This window comes from Chinchilla lanigera, unplaced genomic scaffold, assembly GCF_000276665.1.
Source record: "Chinchilla lanigera isolate Chin_1 unplaced genomic scaffold, ChiLan1.0 scaffold00061, whole genome shotgun sequence".
NCBI lineage: Eukaryota > Metazoa > Chordata > Mammalia > Rodentia > Chinchillidae > Chinchilla > Chinchilla lanigera.
Genome location: NW_004955462.1, coordinates 1,990,447 through 2,010,929, shown reverse-complemented (window position 1 = coordinate 2,010,929; position 20,483 = coordinate 1,990,447). Strand labels below are relative to the sequence as shown.

The 20,483-nt window shown below is 35.8% G+C and overlaps 1 protein-coding gene across 2 annotated transcripts in view; it reads left to right on the top strand.

Annotated features, from left to right (window-relative positions):
• Positions 1 to 20,483, top strand: part of Mpp7 (membrane protein, palmitoylated 7 (MAGUK p55 subfamily member 7)) — a 221,110-nt gene that overhangs the window by 143,544 nt on the left and 57,083 nt on the right. For both annotated transcript variants that reach the window (XM_005398108.2, XM_005398109.2), the window contains exons 7-11: positions 2,579 to 2,660; positions 3,183 to 3,268; positions 8,326 to 8,400; positions 8,574 to 8,770; positions 9,242 to 9,306. In XM_005398108.2, the coding sequence (XP_005398165.1) occupies positions 2,579 to 2,660; positions 3,183 to 3,268; positions 8,326 to 8,400; positions 8,574 to 8,770; positions 9,242 to 9,306 (505 nt within the window). The remainder of the gene's footprint in view (positions 1 to 2,578; positions 2,661 to 3,182; positions 3,269 to 8,325; positions 8,401 to 8,573; positions 8,771 to 9,241; positions 9,307 to 20,483) is intronic.

Genomic DNA, 20,483 nt, shown 5'->3' with positions numbered 1-20,483 from the left:
AATAGAGAAGATAATATGTATAATGATTTCATCTCTTGTCTATTATCTCTCTCCCTCATTAGATTACAAGCTCCATAAAGAGGCAGAAGTTTTGTTCACCAGTGTGTTACAAGTCTTTCGAATCCTGTCTGGCTTATAATCAGTTCTCAATAAACATTTATCTATTTTTTTGAATCATAGAAAAAATCAGAGGGACTAACTCTAAGCACAAGAAACTTGTGGTTCTATACTGAAAACCAGTAAAGTACTATTGCATAGTGGAAAGAGAGAGATTTGTTCCAGTTACTTAGTTTTCTGTTATGAACATGATGTGTTTATAATCCAAATATTGGGGCTAAAACAGTACATAATTACATTTCACAGGTGTGCAGGGTGGTGAGCTTGGCTGGAAGGTTACCACTTGCAGTCCCTGGTGCATGCACTCAGATGCTGGTAGCTGAGACTGCAGTCATCCAAGGGTCCTTGTGTTCACACAGCTGATGCCTGGACTGGAAGCTGTGAAGTTGGGACTGGTTAGGCATGATGATCGTGAGGTGGTATCTCTTAACTAGCTTGGGCTTCCCCACAGCATGGCTGTGGTTAGGATTTGCATGTGGCAGCTGCATTCACAGACAGGAAGTGTTTTATGAGGCCAAGGTGGCAACTGCCTGCCTTTTCATAGCCTTAGAAGCTGTAAAATGATTTTCACCCCTTGATAGGTGATTTGCACATGCAAGAAGGGAAGACAAGCCACAGTGAACTTGCAAACCTGCAGGCAAAATCAACTTATGAAGAGAAGTTTATTGAAATGTATAGAGTGAGCAATATTGAATGCAAATTAAGATTATCTGGTCAGACTATCTCAGACAGGTCCCAATTTTACTATATACTAATTGTCAAATCTTAGGCAAATTATGGTCATTTGAGATTCAGTTTCTTATCTTTAGAATAGATAAGTAAACTTAGGTTATTAAACTTTTCTGCCATTTAGCATATTTTGGTGGGCAGTTTGAGTTATATTCTGAAAGAAGGAAAGTTGGTTTGATTAAACTAATAGTTGTATCAACAATATTATATCTCCACTCATTGTGGCCTTAAATTATCCACTTAAATAAGGAAAATACCAGCCGTTGGTGGAGCTGTGGTTCATTGCTCAGGAGAGAGGCTCATTCAAGCACACGTAGTTAAGGAAAAATGTCACACAAGCGTTCCATTAATTTTTTTTTTTTTTTTTTTTTGTTTTTTTTCTCCGGTACCAGGAACTGAACTCACGACCTTGCGCTTGCCAGGCAGGTGCTTTGCCGCTGAGCTAAATCCCCAGCCCCCGTTCCATTAATTTTTTATTTTTACTATTATTATTAGATATATCTGATAGTTATTAGAGATAAAGAATACTTATAAACCGATTCATACTGTTTTCATATTTTTTCTTTAATAATATATTTGTGCTTATTGACAAACTTAAGAAAAATTCTTCTTTAGAATGATTTCTGCCATGACTTAAAGCATACCTTTTGAAGGACTACAAGGTTGTGGCTCAATGGTAGAGTAACTCCTTAGCACATGCAGGGACCTGAGTTCCATCCCCAGTGCTGGGAAAAAAAAAAAAAATGTAGACTTTTCAGCCTTCTGATGCAATGTGGTGTGGCTTTTCTAAACCAATGCCTATTTCTTGGATGGAAAGCCGTGCAAAGGCGAACCATTTGTGCCTGTTATTCTTTTTTTTTTTTTTCCCCTTTGGGTACCGGAAATTGAACTCAGGGCCTTGTATTTGCCAGGGTGCCTGTTATTCTTGTAAAGCAGCATTCAGTTAATTTGCCTCTGGGTATCTGTAAATGAAGAATTTTGGATTCTTTTTGAGATTGTTTGTAAATCTTAAGTCAAAGGATTAGCGCTATTTGTGTGAGGTACAATCTGAACTCAGGTTCATTAAAAACCTGGAGTGACAGATCTTTTTGATTTAATTGAGCAACATATACAACTAATTTCCAGGTTTTAATATTTTTCTTTTTTCTTTATTGTTATTATTGAGCTCCTTTACTATAACAGCTTACTGTAAGAGAAGAATCATAGAACTAGAAATGCCAGGAATGGAAACCAGAGTCCCAAGCACGTTAGGCACGTGCTATGCCATTGAGCAAGATCCCTGCTCATGCCGTGGCCTTAGCTCTGATTTATATAATCTTTTGTCTATTCATATAACCATCACTAGTCAATCTTCTTTATGAGGTATTATGAGGGTAAAACAAAATGAGAAAGTGCTTTAAAAGGGTAAGAGCAAACACCATTCTAACACAACTAATTCAAGATATTCTTATAATTGAAAGAAGATATTTTTATTTCCCACAGTTTTGAAAAGGTAATTATATATGTCTTTATGTTGTGCTAAAGCACTTAGATGCTGTGTAGATAGAATTTTCTGTATTTAGAAAGGTGTATTTGTGTGACAGATAACATGAAGTCTGTTCCTCCTATCTTATTCCTTTAATTATTTTGTCATTGTACTTTTTCCAGCTGAATGTCCTTTCTTCCCTGCTGCCTTTCTACTGCACAGTATGCACATTTACTCATAGCTCTTTTCTCTTTTTTTCCTTCAAAGGGAGCCACCATTAAGAAGGATGAACAGACTGGGGCAATCGTTGTAGCTAGAGTCATGAGAGGAGGGGCTGCGCATAGAAGTGGTGAGGTTTAAATAGTCATTAAGTTGATATAAGTTGTGTTGGGTTTTATGACACTTCCAATATAAGTTTTAAAATATCTCTGGGTATAATACACCAAAACAAGTCATAAGATATTTTTCTGTTTTGAAATTTGGGAACCTACATAAATACATGCTAGATAAATCTCACTGGTCTCAATGCACATAGGCTTGTAAAGTTATGTTAAGACCTGTTTCAGTGTTCCTGATTTGAAAACTACTGCTAAGAGCATGCAACTTTTAAAAAAAATTATCTCATAAGATGTTAGTAACATATATTTCTAGAAAAAGACAAACATAGTGTTATAATTTTTAAAAGCATTCTTGTATTGCATTGGTTCTTTGTGGTGGAGAAGCGTGGAACCTGAAGGCTGAGAAATGTGAAGGTCTTTCCAATTCTTAACTCTTCCAAGGGAATTAATGGTGATTTAATTGAGAGAAACATTTGCAAATTGCAGTTTATTTTGTGTGACAGTGCTGTTATAGCAAATTTTGTATTTCATAGGTCTTATTCATGTTGGTGATGAACTTAGAGAAGTGAATGGAATACCAGTTGAAGATAAAAGACCTGAGGAAATAATACAGATTTTGGTAAGCTGTATATTTATTATAAAGTTGCAATGAAATAAAATTGCAGTTTTTTCTGACTTGGTTTGAAATATATGGGGTTGTAGGACAGGATTCAGATCCCAGATACTATCACTTCATTGCTGTGGGCCTTAGGAAACACTTTAATTTGCTTGTGCCTTAATGTTTTTATTTATAAAATGAAATGAGAGAGGTAAATATTTTACTGACATGTTTAAGTATTAATGAGGTAATATATATAAAGAATTAGGGACAGGTCACAACCTGAACAAAAATAGATATTAATAGATAGCATCTGCATTGTTCTTGATGACTGATTTGTCTTTGTCCCCTGTAACTGACATAGCCATACTGCAGACTGTCAATTCTAGGTATGCAAATAGGGAAACTAATTTAGATGTCTTATGAAATTAAAACTTGAATTATTTTAGACCTGAACAATAGTAATTTTTAAGTTCATTTGTAAGGATAAAATAGAAATGTTCTCTTTAATGCCTCAAATCATAAACATACCGCAATAAAAAGATATGAGCATGGAAAAACAGATCTCTTTATAAAAATTAGTATATGTTGTGTGATCATCCTTTGTCCTCCAGCTTTGCTTCTACTTCTTTTGCAATTGTCTTTGTTTTATACACTATCATCCCTAAATTTCTCTCCCACAGGGTAGAATCACTCTACCAAGGGGAAACACCTTGTGTACAAACTCTTTAATTTATGATCAGTTCTGTTGTATACTATAGACTTTGCTCCAGTGTTCTAAATACAAAATCAATAGTTACCACAGTTTGTCAATTTCCAAATTGTGCTCAATGCTATTGTAACTGCTAATTGTAATACTTTAGCTAGGATGTTATATCTGCTGTCATCAGTTGTTCTCCTTTCTGTAACAGTACTGGGAAGCTCTGGAGTAATAATGTCACCACAGACCAGCACCAAATGACTGGGGACTGAGCCAAATAGATATCTCACTCTTAATCAATTGGGAAGATAGGTTCTTGGGACAGACACAAACCAAGAACCTCCTACACACAGAAGACATCCCTAAAGAACAGACTTTTCCTAGAGAGGCCTTGATACTAGAGATATAGGTGCCTACTACAAAAACTGACAAGGATCATCACAGAAAACAAAATAAAAAATTTTTTTGAGACAGAAAATGACAAGACAAAGAAGCAAAATGTAATATCAGACTTGTAGCCCATGCAGAACAATTCCAGGAGACATCGATATAGAAAAAAGTAGAAGACACACACCTGAAGTTTCTGAAATGTTAGCAGCTGAAGTAAAGAAACAAATCCATGAGGCTATAGAGGAAATCATATCAGAAATAATCTCTCAAGTAAAAAAAGAAATGACAACCATAATGAAGGAATTGTGCAGCATATCTAGAAAAGATATAGATAAAAAAATAGAGGAGCATAGAAAAATTATAGAAACCTTGAATGAATAATACAGGAAAGAATTAGAATGCATGAAAAAGATTGAAAGAGCTATCCAGCAGATTAAAAACTCCATTGAAAACTGGCAAACTACTTGAGTGAAACTGAAGATAGGCTTTCAGACTTTGAAGATAGGATTGTGGCTAGTGATCACAAAAGGAAAGATCTCTTAAAAATAACAAGGGACCAGGAAATAACAATTCAACAGCTGCAAGACAATGAAAAGCAAAACAATATAAGATTGATAGGTGTCAGTAAAAAAGTAGGAGTCAACACAAATGGCATAAAAAGATTATTTGTAGAAGTAATAGCAGAAAATTTCCCAAGCATGGGAACACAATCTGACATAGAGTTAAGTGAGGCATATAGAACTCCAAACAGATATGACCAAAATAAATCTTTATGTCCCATAAATCAGCACAGAAACAGAATATTCAAAGCTGTTGGAGAGGGGCTGGGGATTTAGCTCAGCGTCACAGCACCTGCCTGGCAAGCGCAAGGTTGTGAGTTCAATTTCCAGTACTGGGAAAAAAAAAACCCAAAGCTGTTGGAGAAAAAACCCAAGTCCCCTATAAAGGCAGGCCTATTAGAATCATGGCTGACTTGTCAACACAAATGCTGAACTCAAGAAGAGCTTAAAGTAAAATATTTGTCTTGAAAGAAAATAACTTCTAACCCAGATTGATACACCCTGCAAAACTATCTTTCAAAATTAATGGAGAAATAAGATACTTCCATGACAAAGAACAACTGAAGGAATTCATGAGCATCAAACTAATCCTACAAAGAGTCCTGAAAGATATTCTAGATAGAGATAAAAATGACTACAATTCCAAGAAAATCGGAAAGAAACCATCAGGCAGGGCAAGCAGTTGAACAGAGGCAAAATGCAGGGGATAACAGCAGGAAAAAGACATGACAAAGATAAGCCAATACATATCAGTTGTAACTATCAATGTAAATGGCCTCAGTTCATCAATCAAAAGAAACAGATTGGCAGAATGGATCAAGAAACAAGATCCAACAATATGGTGTATACAAGAAACATATTTAGCTAAAAAAGAAACTCATGGGCTGAAAGTCAAAGGATGGAAAACAATACTTCATGCAACAGGAGTCCAGAAAAAAGTGGTAGCTATTCTGTTTGCAGACAATGTGAACTTCAAATCAAGAATGATCAAAAGAGGTAAGGTCACTGTTTGTTAGGGGAAAAATTCAAGAGGAAGAGATAACAATCATAAGTATATATGTACCAAATATGGGAGCACACAACTATGCAAGACAAATATTAATCAAGATGAAAAGTCAATCAATAACACAATTGTAATGGGGGACCTTAATACCACATTGCCACAAAGAGATCAACTAGACAGAAAACCAGCAAAGAAATAACAGAGCTGAACCAAACCTGTGAACAAATGGACTTAGTATACTTTTACTTAGTTTTCCACCCAACAAAATCAGAATACATTCTTCTCAGCTGCACATAGGATGTTCTCTAAAATAGACCATGTAGTAGCCAATAGAACATTCTTAAGTAAATGCAAAGGAATTGAAATTATCCCATGGATATTATCTGACCATAGTGCAATGAAATTGGAAATCAATGGCAGAAGAAACCACAGAAACTCCATAAACACATGGAAATTAAATAACACCCTCCTGAACAACCAGTGGGTCACAGATCAAATTAAAGAAGAAATTGAACAAAGCCTACAATGAAATGAAAATGCAAATGCAGCATACTAGAACCTGTGGGACACAATGAAAGCAGTCCTAAGAGGGTAAGTGTGGTGAGTTCTTACATCAGGAAAACAGAACGAGCACAATTAAACAACTGAATGCTGCACCTCAAACTTCTAAAAGAAGAGTGAGTCAAGCTCAAAGCCCATAGAAGGGAGGAAACTGTAAAGGTCAGAGCAGAAATTAACACAATGGAGACTAAGAAAACATTGCAAAGAATTAGTGAATCGAATAATTGGTTGTTTGAAAGAATAAATAAAATTGATAAACCCCTGGCCAACTTTATCAAAAAGGAAAAGAAAAAACTCCAATTCATGCAATGAGGAATGAAAAGGGTGAAATTACTATAGATCCTTTGGAAAATCAGATGATCATCAGTACCTGCTTTGAAAATCTTTACTTGCATAGGATGGAAAACATAGAAGCAATGGACAGATTTCTAGAAACATGAATTACCAAAGTTGAATCAAGAAGATATAAAAATCCAGAATAACTCATTATCAGTTAATGAAATTGAAAACATAATTAAAACCTTACCAACAAAGAAAAGCTCAGGTCTTGATGGATTCAGTGCTGAATTCTACAAGAAATTTAGAGCTGATTTAATGCCAATGCTGCTCAAACTCTGTAATGAACTTGAAAGGGAAGCAATGCTGTCTATCTCAGTCCTGGAGACAAGTATTACCCTGATACCAAAACCAGAGAAAGACCCAACCAAAAAAGAGAACTACAGGCCAATCTCCCTAATGAACATAGATGCTAAAATACTCAATAAAATACTAGCAAACAGAATGGCTCAAATCATCAAGAAGATTATACACCATGACCAAGTGGGATTTATCCCAGGAATGCAGGGAAGGTTCATCGAGCACAAAGCAACACATGTAATACACCGTATCAACAGAGCCAAAGACAAAAATCACATGATCATCTCAATAGATGCAGAAAAAGCTTTTGATAAAATCCAAAAGTCTTTCTTAATAAAAATCCTACAGAAAATTGGATTAGATTGTCTTTACCTCAATCTGATAAAAGCCAGGTATGACAAACCAATAGCCAGCAACATACTAGCTGACCCAAAACTGAAAGCTTTCACTCTAAAATCAGGAACAAGACAAGGATATCCACTATCAACAGTCCTATTCAATATAGTTCTGCAAACATTAGCCAGAGCAATTAGACAAGTGAGAGAAATAAAAGGAATAAAGGTAGCAAAGGAAGAAGTTAAATTATTTGCAAATGATAGATACTATACATAGAAGACAATTTTTATAGTTATAGGGTATAGTCAGACTTTAAAAAGTTAGTTAATTTACAACAGACACGTATTCATTAAAAGTTGAAAAGACTTATGTTGATATTTTATTCACTAACTAGAATATATCAGATATGAAATGTTTCTTTTTTATTCTGATGGGCATTGCACTAACTGAATCATGTATTTATAATCATAGTACTGACAGTATAGATATTTTATCTCAAAAAGCATGGATGCTGGCACTTAAATATCATAATATTATAAATATTACAAAACCTGAACTTTTTTACATTATTTATTCTAGTCATTTAATATTTTATGTATTTAAGGCTCTGTTCATATTTTATATTCCTATTTTGAGTTGACATGGATGACAGTATATTCTTTGACATATTAAAAGTGCACAGGGAGTGAGTAAAAGTGAATTTAATGTTTTTTAACTTACTTGACAAACTTTTAAAGCTTTTTCATATTACCAGAATTTTTACAAAAATAGTTTCCTCAGTTTAGTCAAAGAGTTGTAATCTTTAGCTTGTAAATTTTTAGCTTCCTAGGTATTTTATCTTATTTTCCTTGGCTCCAGATTCCTAACATCTTTTTCTTTCATCTGATACCAGGCTCAGTCTCAGGGAGCAATTACGTTTAAGATTATTCCCAGCATCAAGGAGGAGACTCCATCTAAAGAAGGCAAGGTAATAATTTCTTAAAAATATCTTTTGTGTGTGGGGAGTACGATTTTTTTCATCTAACACATAGACACACATTCTAGTTTTTAAAGTAATTATTTCTTCAATCTAAGTTGCAAGAATGTAGACCATTTCACATTTATTTTTTACATTCATTCTTCAATGAACCTTTCTTCCAGATGTTTCTCAGAGCCCTTTTTGACTACGATCCTAACGAGGACAAGGCGATTCCATGTAAGGAAGCTGGGCTTTCTTTCAAAAGGGGAGATATTCTCCAGATCATGAGCCAGGATGATGCAACCTGGTGGCAGGCGAAGCACGAAGGGGACGCCAACCCCAGAGCAGGCTTGATTCCCTCAAAGCACTTCCAGGAAAGGTGAGTGGTTGGCACAGAGCACTGGCCTGTCTTCAGCTGACCTTTTGTTCTCTGCAAAATACCATTCCGGTATGGTTGTGATAAAATAAGCCCTAAAAGCCTGCCTTAGAATTCATTATCCCGTGGGTTTGGGTTTCTGTTTTGTCTAACTAGGTATGAATAATGACCAAAAATAATATGACAGTACCAGGTCATCTTGGGTTTTTGTTATGAAGCAAATGGAAAACAGCACATTAATATTAGAATCTGTATTGGGGTGAAAGAGAGAAAAAGAGCAGTAATTTGAGGGGGCACATAGAATTTCCAAAAATTTCAAAAGAAAATTTATCTCTTAATTTGAGCAGATTTATTATTCTCATCTCTCAACCCCCAGCTTTCAAGATTTTTAAAAAATTTTTAATATTTTACTGCTGCATTAACCTTAAACCAGTACTGAAAATTGATAGGCTTATTGACCTTTTATTCCCCCAGGAGACTGGCCCTGAAACGACCAGAAATACTGGTTCAGCCCCTGAAAATTTCCAACAGGAAATCATGTAAGTTTGTTAATAAGAATGCAGAGTAACCAAATCCTGCTGTTTATTTTTGACTATTAAAGCAGGTGCTCGTGGAAGAAGGGATTGTATTCTCTTGCTTCTGGGTCCTCATTTCTCAAGAATGAAACACGTAAGAAATCTGCAGTAGGAATATTAATGTAACTCTTTGGAAGAAAAGGATGACTGGGGAGATGTTTATAATAAACCCATGACTCATTCTTTAAAAAAGTAACAAAAAACTATCTCTCTCTTGATTTCCAAGTTTAGGCACTTTGTAAATATAACCAAAAAAAATGCTACTCTTTTCTTTCTCCAAAGCCAAGAGGTTTTGTTTGGGTAAGGCATGTCTTGGTGAAGATTAGGGGAACACAATCCACCACTTTCTTAGACACAAAAGCATTTGTGCCTAAGAACAGTTGTGCTGCTTTATTCCTTTCTTTTCCACAGATCATAGTAACTCTGGTGTTTATTCCATCTGTTTGGAGTTATCACCAGATTAAATTGAAAGAAAATGAGAGTAAGAAAACGGAAATACTGAAAAACAGCATGGATTTAGGTGCATTATTTTTTCTTTCCCCTTACTCTTCTTTCTACTTTCCTTTCTTCCTACCTCTCGCCTTCTCCAGTCTCCACCTCATCAATTTCTACTTCGTCTCCCCAAATGTTTCATGGTTCTAGCTACTTTAAGAATTTTTTAAAAGCCCCTACTTTGTGTTAAGCAGAGATTTTGTGCATTAAAAAACAGAATGAACAAATAAATGGCCCTGGAATTTTACACCAACATCTGTTTTTAGTATTGTTGCATTTTTCACAACTCCTGTTATTTCTGTCAGTTGGTAGAAGCTTATAGCCTAGGAATCACATAGTTAAGAGAGCCAAACTGCAGTTAAGTATAAATCTCTCAGCAAGCCAGTACTTAATGTGGAGCACTGATTCAAAAGCCTGCTTGTTCTTGCTTCATTAAGTCTACGCAGAAGGGAAAAACACTTGTCATATGCATGTGGTGCTCTAAGGCATCGGAAAGCTTAACGGTTAGTGTTGTGTTGTTTTAAGTATGGCGGCTTTTCACTGGTAAATCTCTAGCTGAAAGAAACCTTTAGACATCCCTCCACCTGCCTTGGTCTTGGAGGGAGCCTCAGGCTGGGCTTCTGCTGTTCTAATACCAAATGTGCTGCATATGCCATAAACTATGTCTCTGAAAATGGAGTAAATGTGACTATCCTCAAATCTGAATCTGTACTCATATTTCCTGAGTCGTAGACAACTTAGAAATTGATAATTTGATGTAATCATGAATTTTTATTTAATATTTTTAATAAATGCATATATTTCGTAGAAGAGTTATGTAAAAGTGATAGCTTATCTTTTTAAATAGTGCTCCCAATCTGTATTTGGTATTGATGTTTGTGAACTTTAATATGAGGATATATGTGTGTGTATGTGTGTGTGTGTGCGTGCATTAAAGTTGCAATAAAGGTATTTTGTGTGTTGATTTGCATAATTTCCTTTTTTTGCGGGGTACTGGGAATCCAACTCAAGACCTTGCATTTGTCAGGCAGGCATTGTGCCTCACATCCCTGGCCTTCATAATTTTCTTTTTGTGTTACTACTTCGGTATTTGGATCTAAGAAATATTTATTTCAGGGTTTATCTTTACTGAAATGTCTTCATTTTAAGTATTTTTTTCCTGTTGAACACCATTCAGAAATGTTTACTGATATTCCTTCTTTTCTTTTTTTCTCTTGCTCCTTTTAAAAACTAGATTTCAATTTACTGAAAGATGTACTAATTTTTTTCATACACAGATGTTATATATTTTCAAAGAAGACTGGCCAGGATTATCCAAATAAATCTTCAGTACATAGAAACCTTGTCCTAGTTCTGAAAGACAATGTATGTATGAAATTTATAGAAAGCTAATGTCTTTACTCTCCAAGAATTCAAATTCCTTTGATTGTCACAGAAACTTAAAAGCTGTTCAGAAATCATTGTATTAGTTCTGAACATTTTTAATGGCATTTAAAGCACTTTAACATATGAATTTAACAGTGATTCTTTACCTGTAGTTGTATCTTATAAAGGCCATCTTATTCAACTATGTCTTACATTTGAACATTGGTACTTAGATTTTTGGAATAGGAAATTCATGTTACATGATACCTAAGATTGGTTTTAAAAAAAGTTCTTGATTTAATGTTAAATTTCAGAAAGGATAATCTTTCATCTTGGATTTATAATTTTATGAAGAAATGCAATAATGAAAAATTTCTTCACTAAATTTTACAAGTTTCCTTACAAGTTTGGGAGGATATTGTAAGCACTGGATTCAGCAGAATAATGAGTTAGCCTATTAAATTTTGCCAGTACATGCTTGCTTATATTACTATGATTTTACTCAGTATTTGATTCATAAGTGTATCATCATAATTGAAGTTTTCAAAAAAAAAAGTTCATGGAAGATGAATCTGGAAATACAGAAGTTCAGTTAATATCAATATGGAAGGCAAAAAGACATTCCAGGTCCATCACTTTGCATTATATTTGTATTAGAACTCTGATTCCTGGTTCCCAAGTAAATAAAATCAGGAGACATGATAATAACAACCTCGGGGGCTGGGGATTTAGCTCAGCGGCACAGCACTTGCTTGGCAAGCATGAGGTCGTGAGTTCGATTCCCGGTACTGGAAAAAAAAAAAAAGATAATAACAACTTCTTCACGCTTTCAAAAAGCTTACACAAAACTCTTTAAGTGTAAATTTGGTACTCATCTTTGATGCTTGATTATTTTCGCCTCCGAAGACTCTTGGTATACCTAATTACGGAGCCAGAAAGGCTGCTCAAAGAAAGTCATTTGTTTCTGAAAAGCAAACATTCCTAAAAACTAAAACATGAGCTCTTAAAGTGAAAATATTCTTAAATCTTGAAAGTTTGATAGGGGAGTGATTCCTTCTCTCTCGTCCTTTTATTAACAAAAAAAATTTTAATAAAAACATAGGAATTTATCATCTTTTCCTCCATCACTGAATTGTAGGTTGCCACATATGGATTTGTATCAGTCACACAGACGAACAGACCCTGTAGCAAATCTTATGCTGTGCTCAGGTAGCACATGAGAGTATTTTTTCATGATGGAAACCTGGCAACTTGCTTTTCTTGAAGTACTGTAATTTACTTTTATAGTTTGTATGTGTAAAGCATATGATACCACCTAACCTTTAAGAAAGAAATATGAATTTATTTGAAATAGCTTGTTCCTTTTCTATATTAACCTATGTATATGAGTTAAGAATTGTCTTCCTGGGCTGGGGATTTAGCTCAGTGGTGCAAGTGCCTGCCTGTCAAGCATGAGGTCCCGAGTTCAATTCCCAGTGCCCCTCCCCCCAAAATAAAAAAAAAATTTAAAAATTGAAAAAGAGAATTGGCTTCCTGTTTAACTTTAATAGGATGTAATTTACCTTTGAATCCGCTATGGTCTTCATAAAGACTGTAGAAAAAGCTTTTGTTCATATACTGTATTTTGCTACAAAATATTCAAATATGATTTTTATTTTCCATGATTAATTTCCTTATTTGTTAAATATCTGAACATTTTACTATAGCAGGTTGCATAATCTTCATTTGAAATTTTTCTTTTCCAAAATGGCTTTTGTGAAATTCTTGTCAAAAAAGAAAAAAGAATTCACAGCTTTTGACCTTTTAAAACATAAAACATAAAAACCCGAAGTATTTTGCTTTACAATTTGTTTTAACCAAATGTGATTGCTATCATTCAGATAAAGATGCAGAAAGGGTGCTCATTCAAGCAAGGTATAACCTGGGTCATTCAAAGACAGCATTGCGGATTGAAGATCACAATCTTCAACAAAATAAATACCCAGTAAAAGTATGAATTCACTGTACATGGCACCTGTGTTTTTGAAGGTCACCCATTTAAAAACAATGCATGACAGGACTCCACAGGTTGTTGTAATAAAGCTTTTCAAGCTGAGTACATTCCTCTCCTGGAACCTTCAGTAATGTTTATGTAGTGTGTTCATACATAGACTTAATTGAAAAATGAACAGATTGCTTTATGTTGTTAAAATTGGTTTTGTATATCTGAAACTTTTTTTTTTCCCCCCTCTGGTACCAGGAACTGAACTCACAACCTTGCGCTTGCCAGGCAGGCGCTTTGCCGCTGAGCTAAATCCCCAGCCCTGTATATCTAAAACTTGATCAAACATTTTCATAATATTGGTGGGGAGTTTTTGTGCAAGCAGACATAATGTTTAGATTCCATCTTCATCCCTTTTTTCATCGCCTGCCCCTGCCCTTCCTCCCCACTTCCCCCATCTCATGATCTGCTTTCCATCTGCAAAAGACCTATCTTCCTACTTCCTCTTCTCTACCTTTTCTTTTGCTCCTTATATTTTAGAATTCTCATATAAGAGAAACCATGTGATACTTAAGCTTGCGTGTCTGATTTATTTCACTTAACAAGGTGCATCCATCTTGCCACAAATGTCTCAAGTTTGTCCTTCTTTATGGCATATAGCACTTCACTGTGTGTAAATACTACATTGTCTTTATTCATTCATCTAGTGATGGACATATATGCTGCTATAAACGTGGGATTGTGCTGCTATAAACATGAGTTTGCTTGTATTACTGTAATAAGATGTCTTTTAACTCTTTTGAGAAGATAACTAGAATGTTAAAAAATACTTAAAGGCATTTTTCCCTGTATGTTATTTTTTCCTTTACCTTAACAAATACCTGAGATAATCAATTTATCAAAAGAAAAAGTGTATTATGGCTCATAATTTTAGAGGCTCCAGTCATGATCAGTTGGTCTTGTTGCTTTATTTGACTAGTAACAGGGCCGCACATCATGGCTGGGAACATGCTGAGGAGCAAAACCCTCATATTGCTGGGACATAAAAAAGAGAAAGAGGAAGGTGTCAGGTTCCACCATTTCCTTCCGATCCCCATGACCAGAAGACTTCCTGCCAGGCCCGCCTCTTACCACAGCCTACACTGGAGACCAAACTTGTGCTGTGGGCCTCCTGACTATAGCACACTGATACTCACTGTGGAAGACTCGAAGGCTCTGGGTTTGCATGGAAAGATGTGCAAATGAACTGAGTTGTAAATTTCTCATCTCATTGCCACATCACTGGATGGCTGGCGCTTGTAGTCTCAGTAAACTGTATTCTCTTTGCACACCTAACAGTGTTGGTTCTGAAGCACTCTCAGAGTAGATTTCTATAATTTAAAGAGTGCTGAGTCATATTGTCTCTTGGATTTTGTCTGCGGTCCCAGTGCCATGTAGGTAAGAGTTGGTTAATGGTTTGACATGGATTATTGCAGAGTGTAGGGAACACTGTGATATGACAGTGAGAGGAGATACAGGAAAGCAATTCCACTTCACCTATATCATAGCAATGTAGACAAGACTGCCTCACTTGTCAGGTAGTAGGCAGGCCACTCAGAAGCATCAGCGGATGAGGCTCTGTCAAGCGATGCTCATCACAGCTAGGCATGAGTGCCATCCAGCCCTGCTGTGAGATAGCACATTTGACTCTTTGGTCCCTCATAGTCTCTCCTCTGTGCATTTATGGCTTTCTTACCCTGCTTTTCTGTCCTGAAGCTCATAGACCCTCGACTCTGATAAAGTCAGGGACAGGGCTGGCCCTCCCCAGGAACACCTGTCAGGACAGACACACTGGGATGTTGAAGCTGCAGAGAAAAGGCAGGGGGAAGAAGTGTTGGGAAGTGATGGCAGGAGATGGAAGGGTCAGAAGAAACATGATGTTCTTGGCTCTTCCCTGATTGCACACTTTAGCCCAAGTCTTGAGAATTCACAAAATTATTTTGGTGTGGTAATATGTTATTGTAGTTAAACACTCGGAGTCTGGAGCCAGACTGGCTGGCCCACTCAACAAGTGCTTTCCCATCGATAAAGTGGTGATAGTAGGACTGGCCTCATAGAGTTGATGAATTACTGTGAATACCTTGATGTATTTCATGTGCATAGAACAGTGCCTTGCACATAGGAAAGGTCTTGCAGTTATCATCCTGGTTCTCTTCTGAGATCAATTCTGTATATTTTTCCACTTCTGTCAAACTTGATAATTCTAAGGGAATCTGCTCCTGTGCTTTGCCACCTTGATGTCCTTAATGAACTTGCTCTTGGATATATGTGTATGGTTTTATCATGCTGGAAAATACCATTTCTTTCTTCCTTAATTGCATGAAGAAATATTCTTTTTTGAATTTTTATAGCATATTCATGTCCTTTAATTAGTGTAGTAAATATACATACTCTATGTAATAAAAATTAGTGTTTTATTGTAGGCTAATATTGGTGTTCTAATTTTGTTTGTCTGTGATATGGCTTTCATCATCTGATTACCATGACACTGAGTCTTTAATCAAAGGCACAATATTTACTTCATTCCATGTATTTTATTATTACTATCAAAAACATACATGTTTCATAATCTACTTTATAGCCAAGTACATGAGATTTATAGTGATCAGTTGTAAGCACTGCCTATATTATTTCCATCATGCCTAGATGCCTGGCTTGGCTAACCTATAACACGTAGCTCACTTTTTGTCTTCTGATCATTTGTGTTAGATGCTCATGGCATGCCAGAGGTACTAACAGGCATAAATAAAAACTTAGCAAATTGTAACACGAGCCTGAACCATGATTTGCTTTCCATATCTGCTAATCCTGGTCAAGTAGAACCAACAGTTTGAAGACCCATAGGTATCTGAAAAATGAAAGTACAATAGCACTCACTTTCCCTGAATCATTCTATGCATGGGTCAGTAAGTGAGTGGGGAAACTGTTCTAATCAGTTCTCTGTGCTCTATAAGATCACATTGCAAAATTTATTCTACCTTGACTTGTGGTTAGATTTTGCTTCTGATATGTTGCTAATACTTTTTCCTGCCCTTTACTTGAAAGTGAATCTCCTACTCAGATTTAACTTTTCAGTGCTTCTCTGTTAGCAATTTAAGAGCTGTTTAGAATTCCTTTTTAAAATATCTTTTATCAAATAATATAGACAATGAAAATAAAACTTTCTGGCTGACTCATTTGATACGTACATCATGGTTGGGATATTATTAAATTTACATGTTTAGACATTTTAAAATAAGTGCAAGATTTGTTTTTTCTAAAATCCTTTTTCATTTTGTTATCATTAAATTTCTTTAACACCTTGACTTACAAATAAAACCAATCTAAGAAAATAGATAAAATTCCCTTATTCAAGGTATTTAAAAAAACTGCTTAGGATTTTTTTCTGGTTATCTTTTTTTCCCATTTGGTTGTTTAATAAGCTATATGATGACCTTGTGTTTTTATAAAATTTACACATTCTTTTTAGACTAAAACTGTAGTGCAGTCTGAAATTCTATTATTTATTGACTAAATAATTTTGAAACATTTAAAATACGTTTGTGTGTGTTTTTTCCCCTTTGGCTTTTCTAAGATGAGGAAACAGTTGAGTGTGGTAGGTGGATTTTTTTTCTTGTATGTAATATCTTCTTACTTTAATTGTATTTTTTGTCTATTTAACCATTTCTTTTCTCATTTTCTTTGTGCTTCTCAGAGGAAATTAAAGGTATATGTATAAAAGTTTCCCTGCATAGTCTAGTAATTATGTTCATTGCACATAAGTGTAGGATTATATCAAGTACATCAAGCAGTGTAAGAAAGAGAATTCTGTTGTACATTTAAGCTATCATCCTGACATTTCAGTACCAAAATCCATGGCTGTTGAACTTTGGACTTTGTTTTCCAAAGGAATATACTTTTATTTTTTTGGCTTCATATGGAAGAAATACAGAATATAATCTCAGTAGTCTCAAAAGTGAATGAAGAAAGTCATGTTATTCACATATAGTGACTTATCTTGAATAAGGTAAATGTAAGAAGCATCTAGTTTTTTAAAAAATTTGCGATGCTGCAATGAAACCCATGTTCTAGTTAAGTGCTCTACAACTGAGCTACACCCACAACCCCTCTAAATTGTTTGATTTCTACAGAGTCTGTTATTCTAGAGTTGTGTTCATGTGGTTGTTTGTTTTTTTTTTTTTTTTTTTTTTTGGTCCTTTTGAGACAGGGTGTTGCTATGCAGTTCAGGCTGTCCTTGAACTCACCTTGTAGCCCAGGCTGGCCTCAAACTCACAGCGATCTTCCTGTGTCAGCCTCCCAAGTGCTGGATCATGTGAATTTTAAAGACTAAAAATAATAAGTATTCCACTACTCACGTTAAGTTTTTAAAATATGCAGAGCCCAATGTGCATTTAATTCCCCAAATAAGAATACACTGTTTACTTTTAAATGTTTTATTTTTAAAAATAAAAATAGAAATAGCTCTTTATTCTTTCCCAACATGGAATTACAATTAATAGGAAGGATGTGTTTTAGCCTTAACCATTTTTGTCTAATCCAGTAAACCAAATTAGTGCTGTATTTTACATATTATCAAAGGCCCTGATTTACAAAAGTAAATTTACTTTGAGCATCCAAGTGTTACAATTTTCATACCTGTAAAAGCATAAACATTTCAGACAAATGTTTTATCATTTTCTCAACTACATCAAGAAACCTCTGAAAGAGGTTGAAAATAATCCTGCATGATGTTTCCAAATACTGAAACTTAAATATAAAACATAACGTTTTATGTTTAAGAGTGCACTGTGAGGGCTGTTCTATGCTGTGCTTTACATGATTATTTTAAGTGATTTATTTTTTGCATCTGTGGCTGGGCTTCTAACTGTTCTGCTTTATTTCTTGGCTTTTGTTCTGTATGCTTTTACACTCCATCCAGAGGATGCTGACTATGCTGGTAACAACAGTGGAACCTATATAGGTGAGCACTTAGTCACGAAAGAGGATTTCTTTCTTTCTGTTGCTGTGTTCAAAATCATTTTATTCTTTTATCTTAAATGAGCATATTTGCATTAGCACGCTGATGGTCAATGTGGGGGTCACATGAACCTCTGTATTATGCAGGCTCAGTGGGCTGGACACAAAGGATTCAAGGTGCTTTGGCTATTCAAGAAGCTCTCCATATGCTATAGCTTTGAAAGCCATTCTGGATGTTTTGAGAGGATGTGAAAGCATTCCACTGGTGCTAAGTATTTCTTTTTTTAGGTTTTTTTTTTTTTTTTTTTTAAACTGAGAATCGAACTCAGGACCTTGCCCTTGCCAGGCAGGCGATGTGCCACTGAGCTGTATGCCTGGCAGAGTTAAATATTTCTACTTAGTTGGACAACTGCAACTTGTCCAAAGCTGCCCAATAATTGTTCAGTTATATTTTCTTATGATTTGCTACCCATAGCCCCACAAATAAATATTTTTTTAAAATTTTTTTTAAAAATTTTTTTGGTTTTTCTCCGGTACCAGGAACCCAACTCATGACCTTGCGCTTGCCAGGCAGGCGCTTTTGCCGCTGAGCTAAATCCCCAGCCCCTAATAAAGTGTCTTTTTTTTTTTGTTTGTTTGTTTTTCCGATACCGGGAATCGAACTCACGACCTTGCGCTTGCCAGGCAGGCGCTGTGCTGCTGAGCTAAATCCCCAGCACCCCCACAAATAAATATTAACTGAACGGCACCAAGTATAATTAATTCTTATGCTTAACTTTTTTGTTTGTATTGGAAAGAAAAATTTCTAGTTTAGAAATGCTAAGGGGTGTGATGAACAACAGAAGAAATATCTAGAAATCATTCAGAGCATCAAAATTACCTGTATTTCACTTCCAGCCACTCTTGCTCCACTGAGACATACTGACAAATTTTCTGTGTCCAGTAGTGAGAGGTAAGGGTGTAGAAACACAGCTGCAGAGACTAACTGCTTCAGCCTCTTCATTTTAAGATTGATTTATGTGCATGATGATGATACCTCCTGATTAATGAAGAAGTGTACCAGATACTGTATTTGGCTTTTGATATACATTATCTCCAATACCATGAACTTGGTGGTATTATATTAATTTTATGAAAATAAAATTATGGCCCAGAAAATTTAGAGAATTTGCCAAAGAACCAATAGGAGTAAATTGTGCATCCTGGATTCAAATCCACATCAGTACAGAATTTTCATTTTATGAAACATACCAGAAGGCCTGTGCAGAAACATAAAGTATTCTAATTTCTAGGGTAGAGAAAATCTGAGAGAACTGGATAATCAGAGCTTATATTTTCAGTAATTCTTTATGTCAGACTAAGTGTATGGATGCACACCTCTTCTTACAATTCCCAAATCATTAATGGCTGAAAACAACAAGCATTCATTCCCATAATTCTGTGGTCAGCTTCATGCTGGTCTGGGCTAGCATGGTGGACTTTCGCAGTCTGGCAGCTTGGCGGGGATTTGGTTGTTTTGGGGAGCTCAGCTGGGAGAAATTGTTTTTGTTGTGATGTTTCATTCTTTAGTAAGCTGCCCATACAAGCAAGCGTCTCGGGGTTCTGGAAAGCAGAAGAGAACACAGTATCCAGCCTGTGAGCACTTTTGAAGCTTCTGCTTTCATTGGATCCGCTAAGGTCCCACTGGTGAAGAGATCTCCTGGCCAAGCCACGGTCAGTGTGGCAGGAGACTGCCTGAGGCCTAGATACAAGGAGGTGTGAGATGCACGGTCATTACCACATGCTTCTACTGCTCTCCAAAGTAGATAGTAGAACCTACTTCCTGGGTTTTCTTTTTCTTTTTGTTTTTGGTACTGGAAGTTGAACTCAGGACTGTGTGCTTACCAGGCAGGCACTATGCCACTGAGCTATATCCCTGGTCCACTTCCCCTGCTTTGAGGCTTATGCTCTGTGAATTAGATGGGGAGGATGTATAAGAGGTGTCATAAAAAAAAATACAGTGAATGTTGACTTTTTTCAAAAAAAATGTTACAGTGAAAGACACCTAATTAATTAATCCCCACTTCCAAATACTTTCCCTCGCTTTAAATACATCCCATCATTCTCAGCAATGTGTCTTTTACTGTAATAAGTTTTTAAACTTAGATATCCTCTTTCTGGTCACTCCTGTCTATCCAGTGGATACCTGTGGCACAATACAGTTATCTGATGAATGACACCAAATGTGATGCAGAGATGGAGATGGTCCTGTCATCCTGAGGCACTTAGAGACTCATCCTCAAGAAAAGCCTTAGAGCTGGTGCCAAGG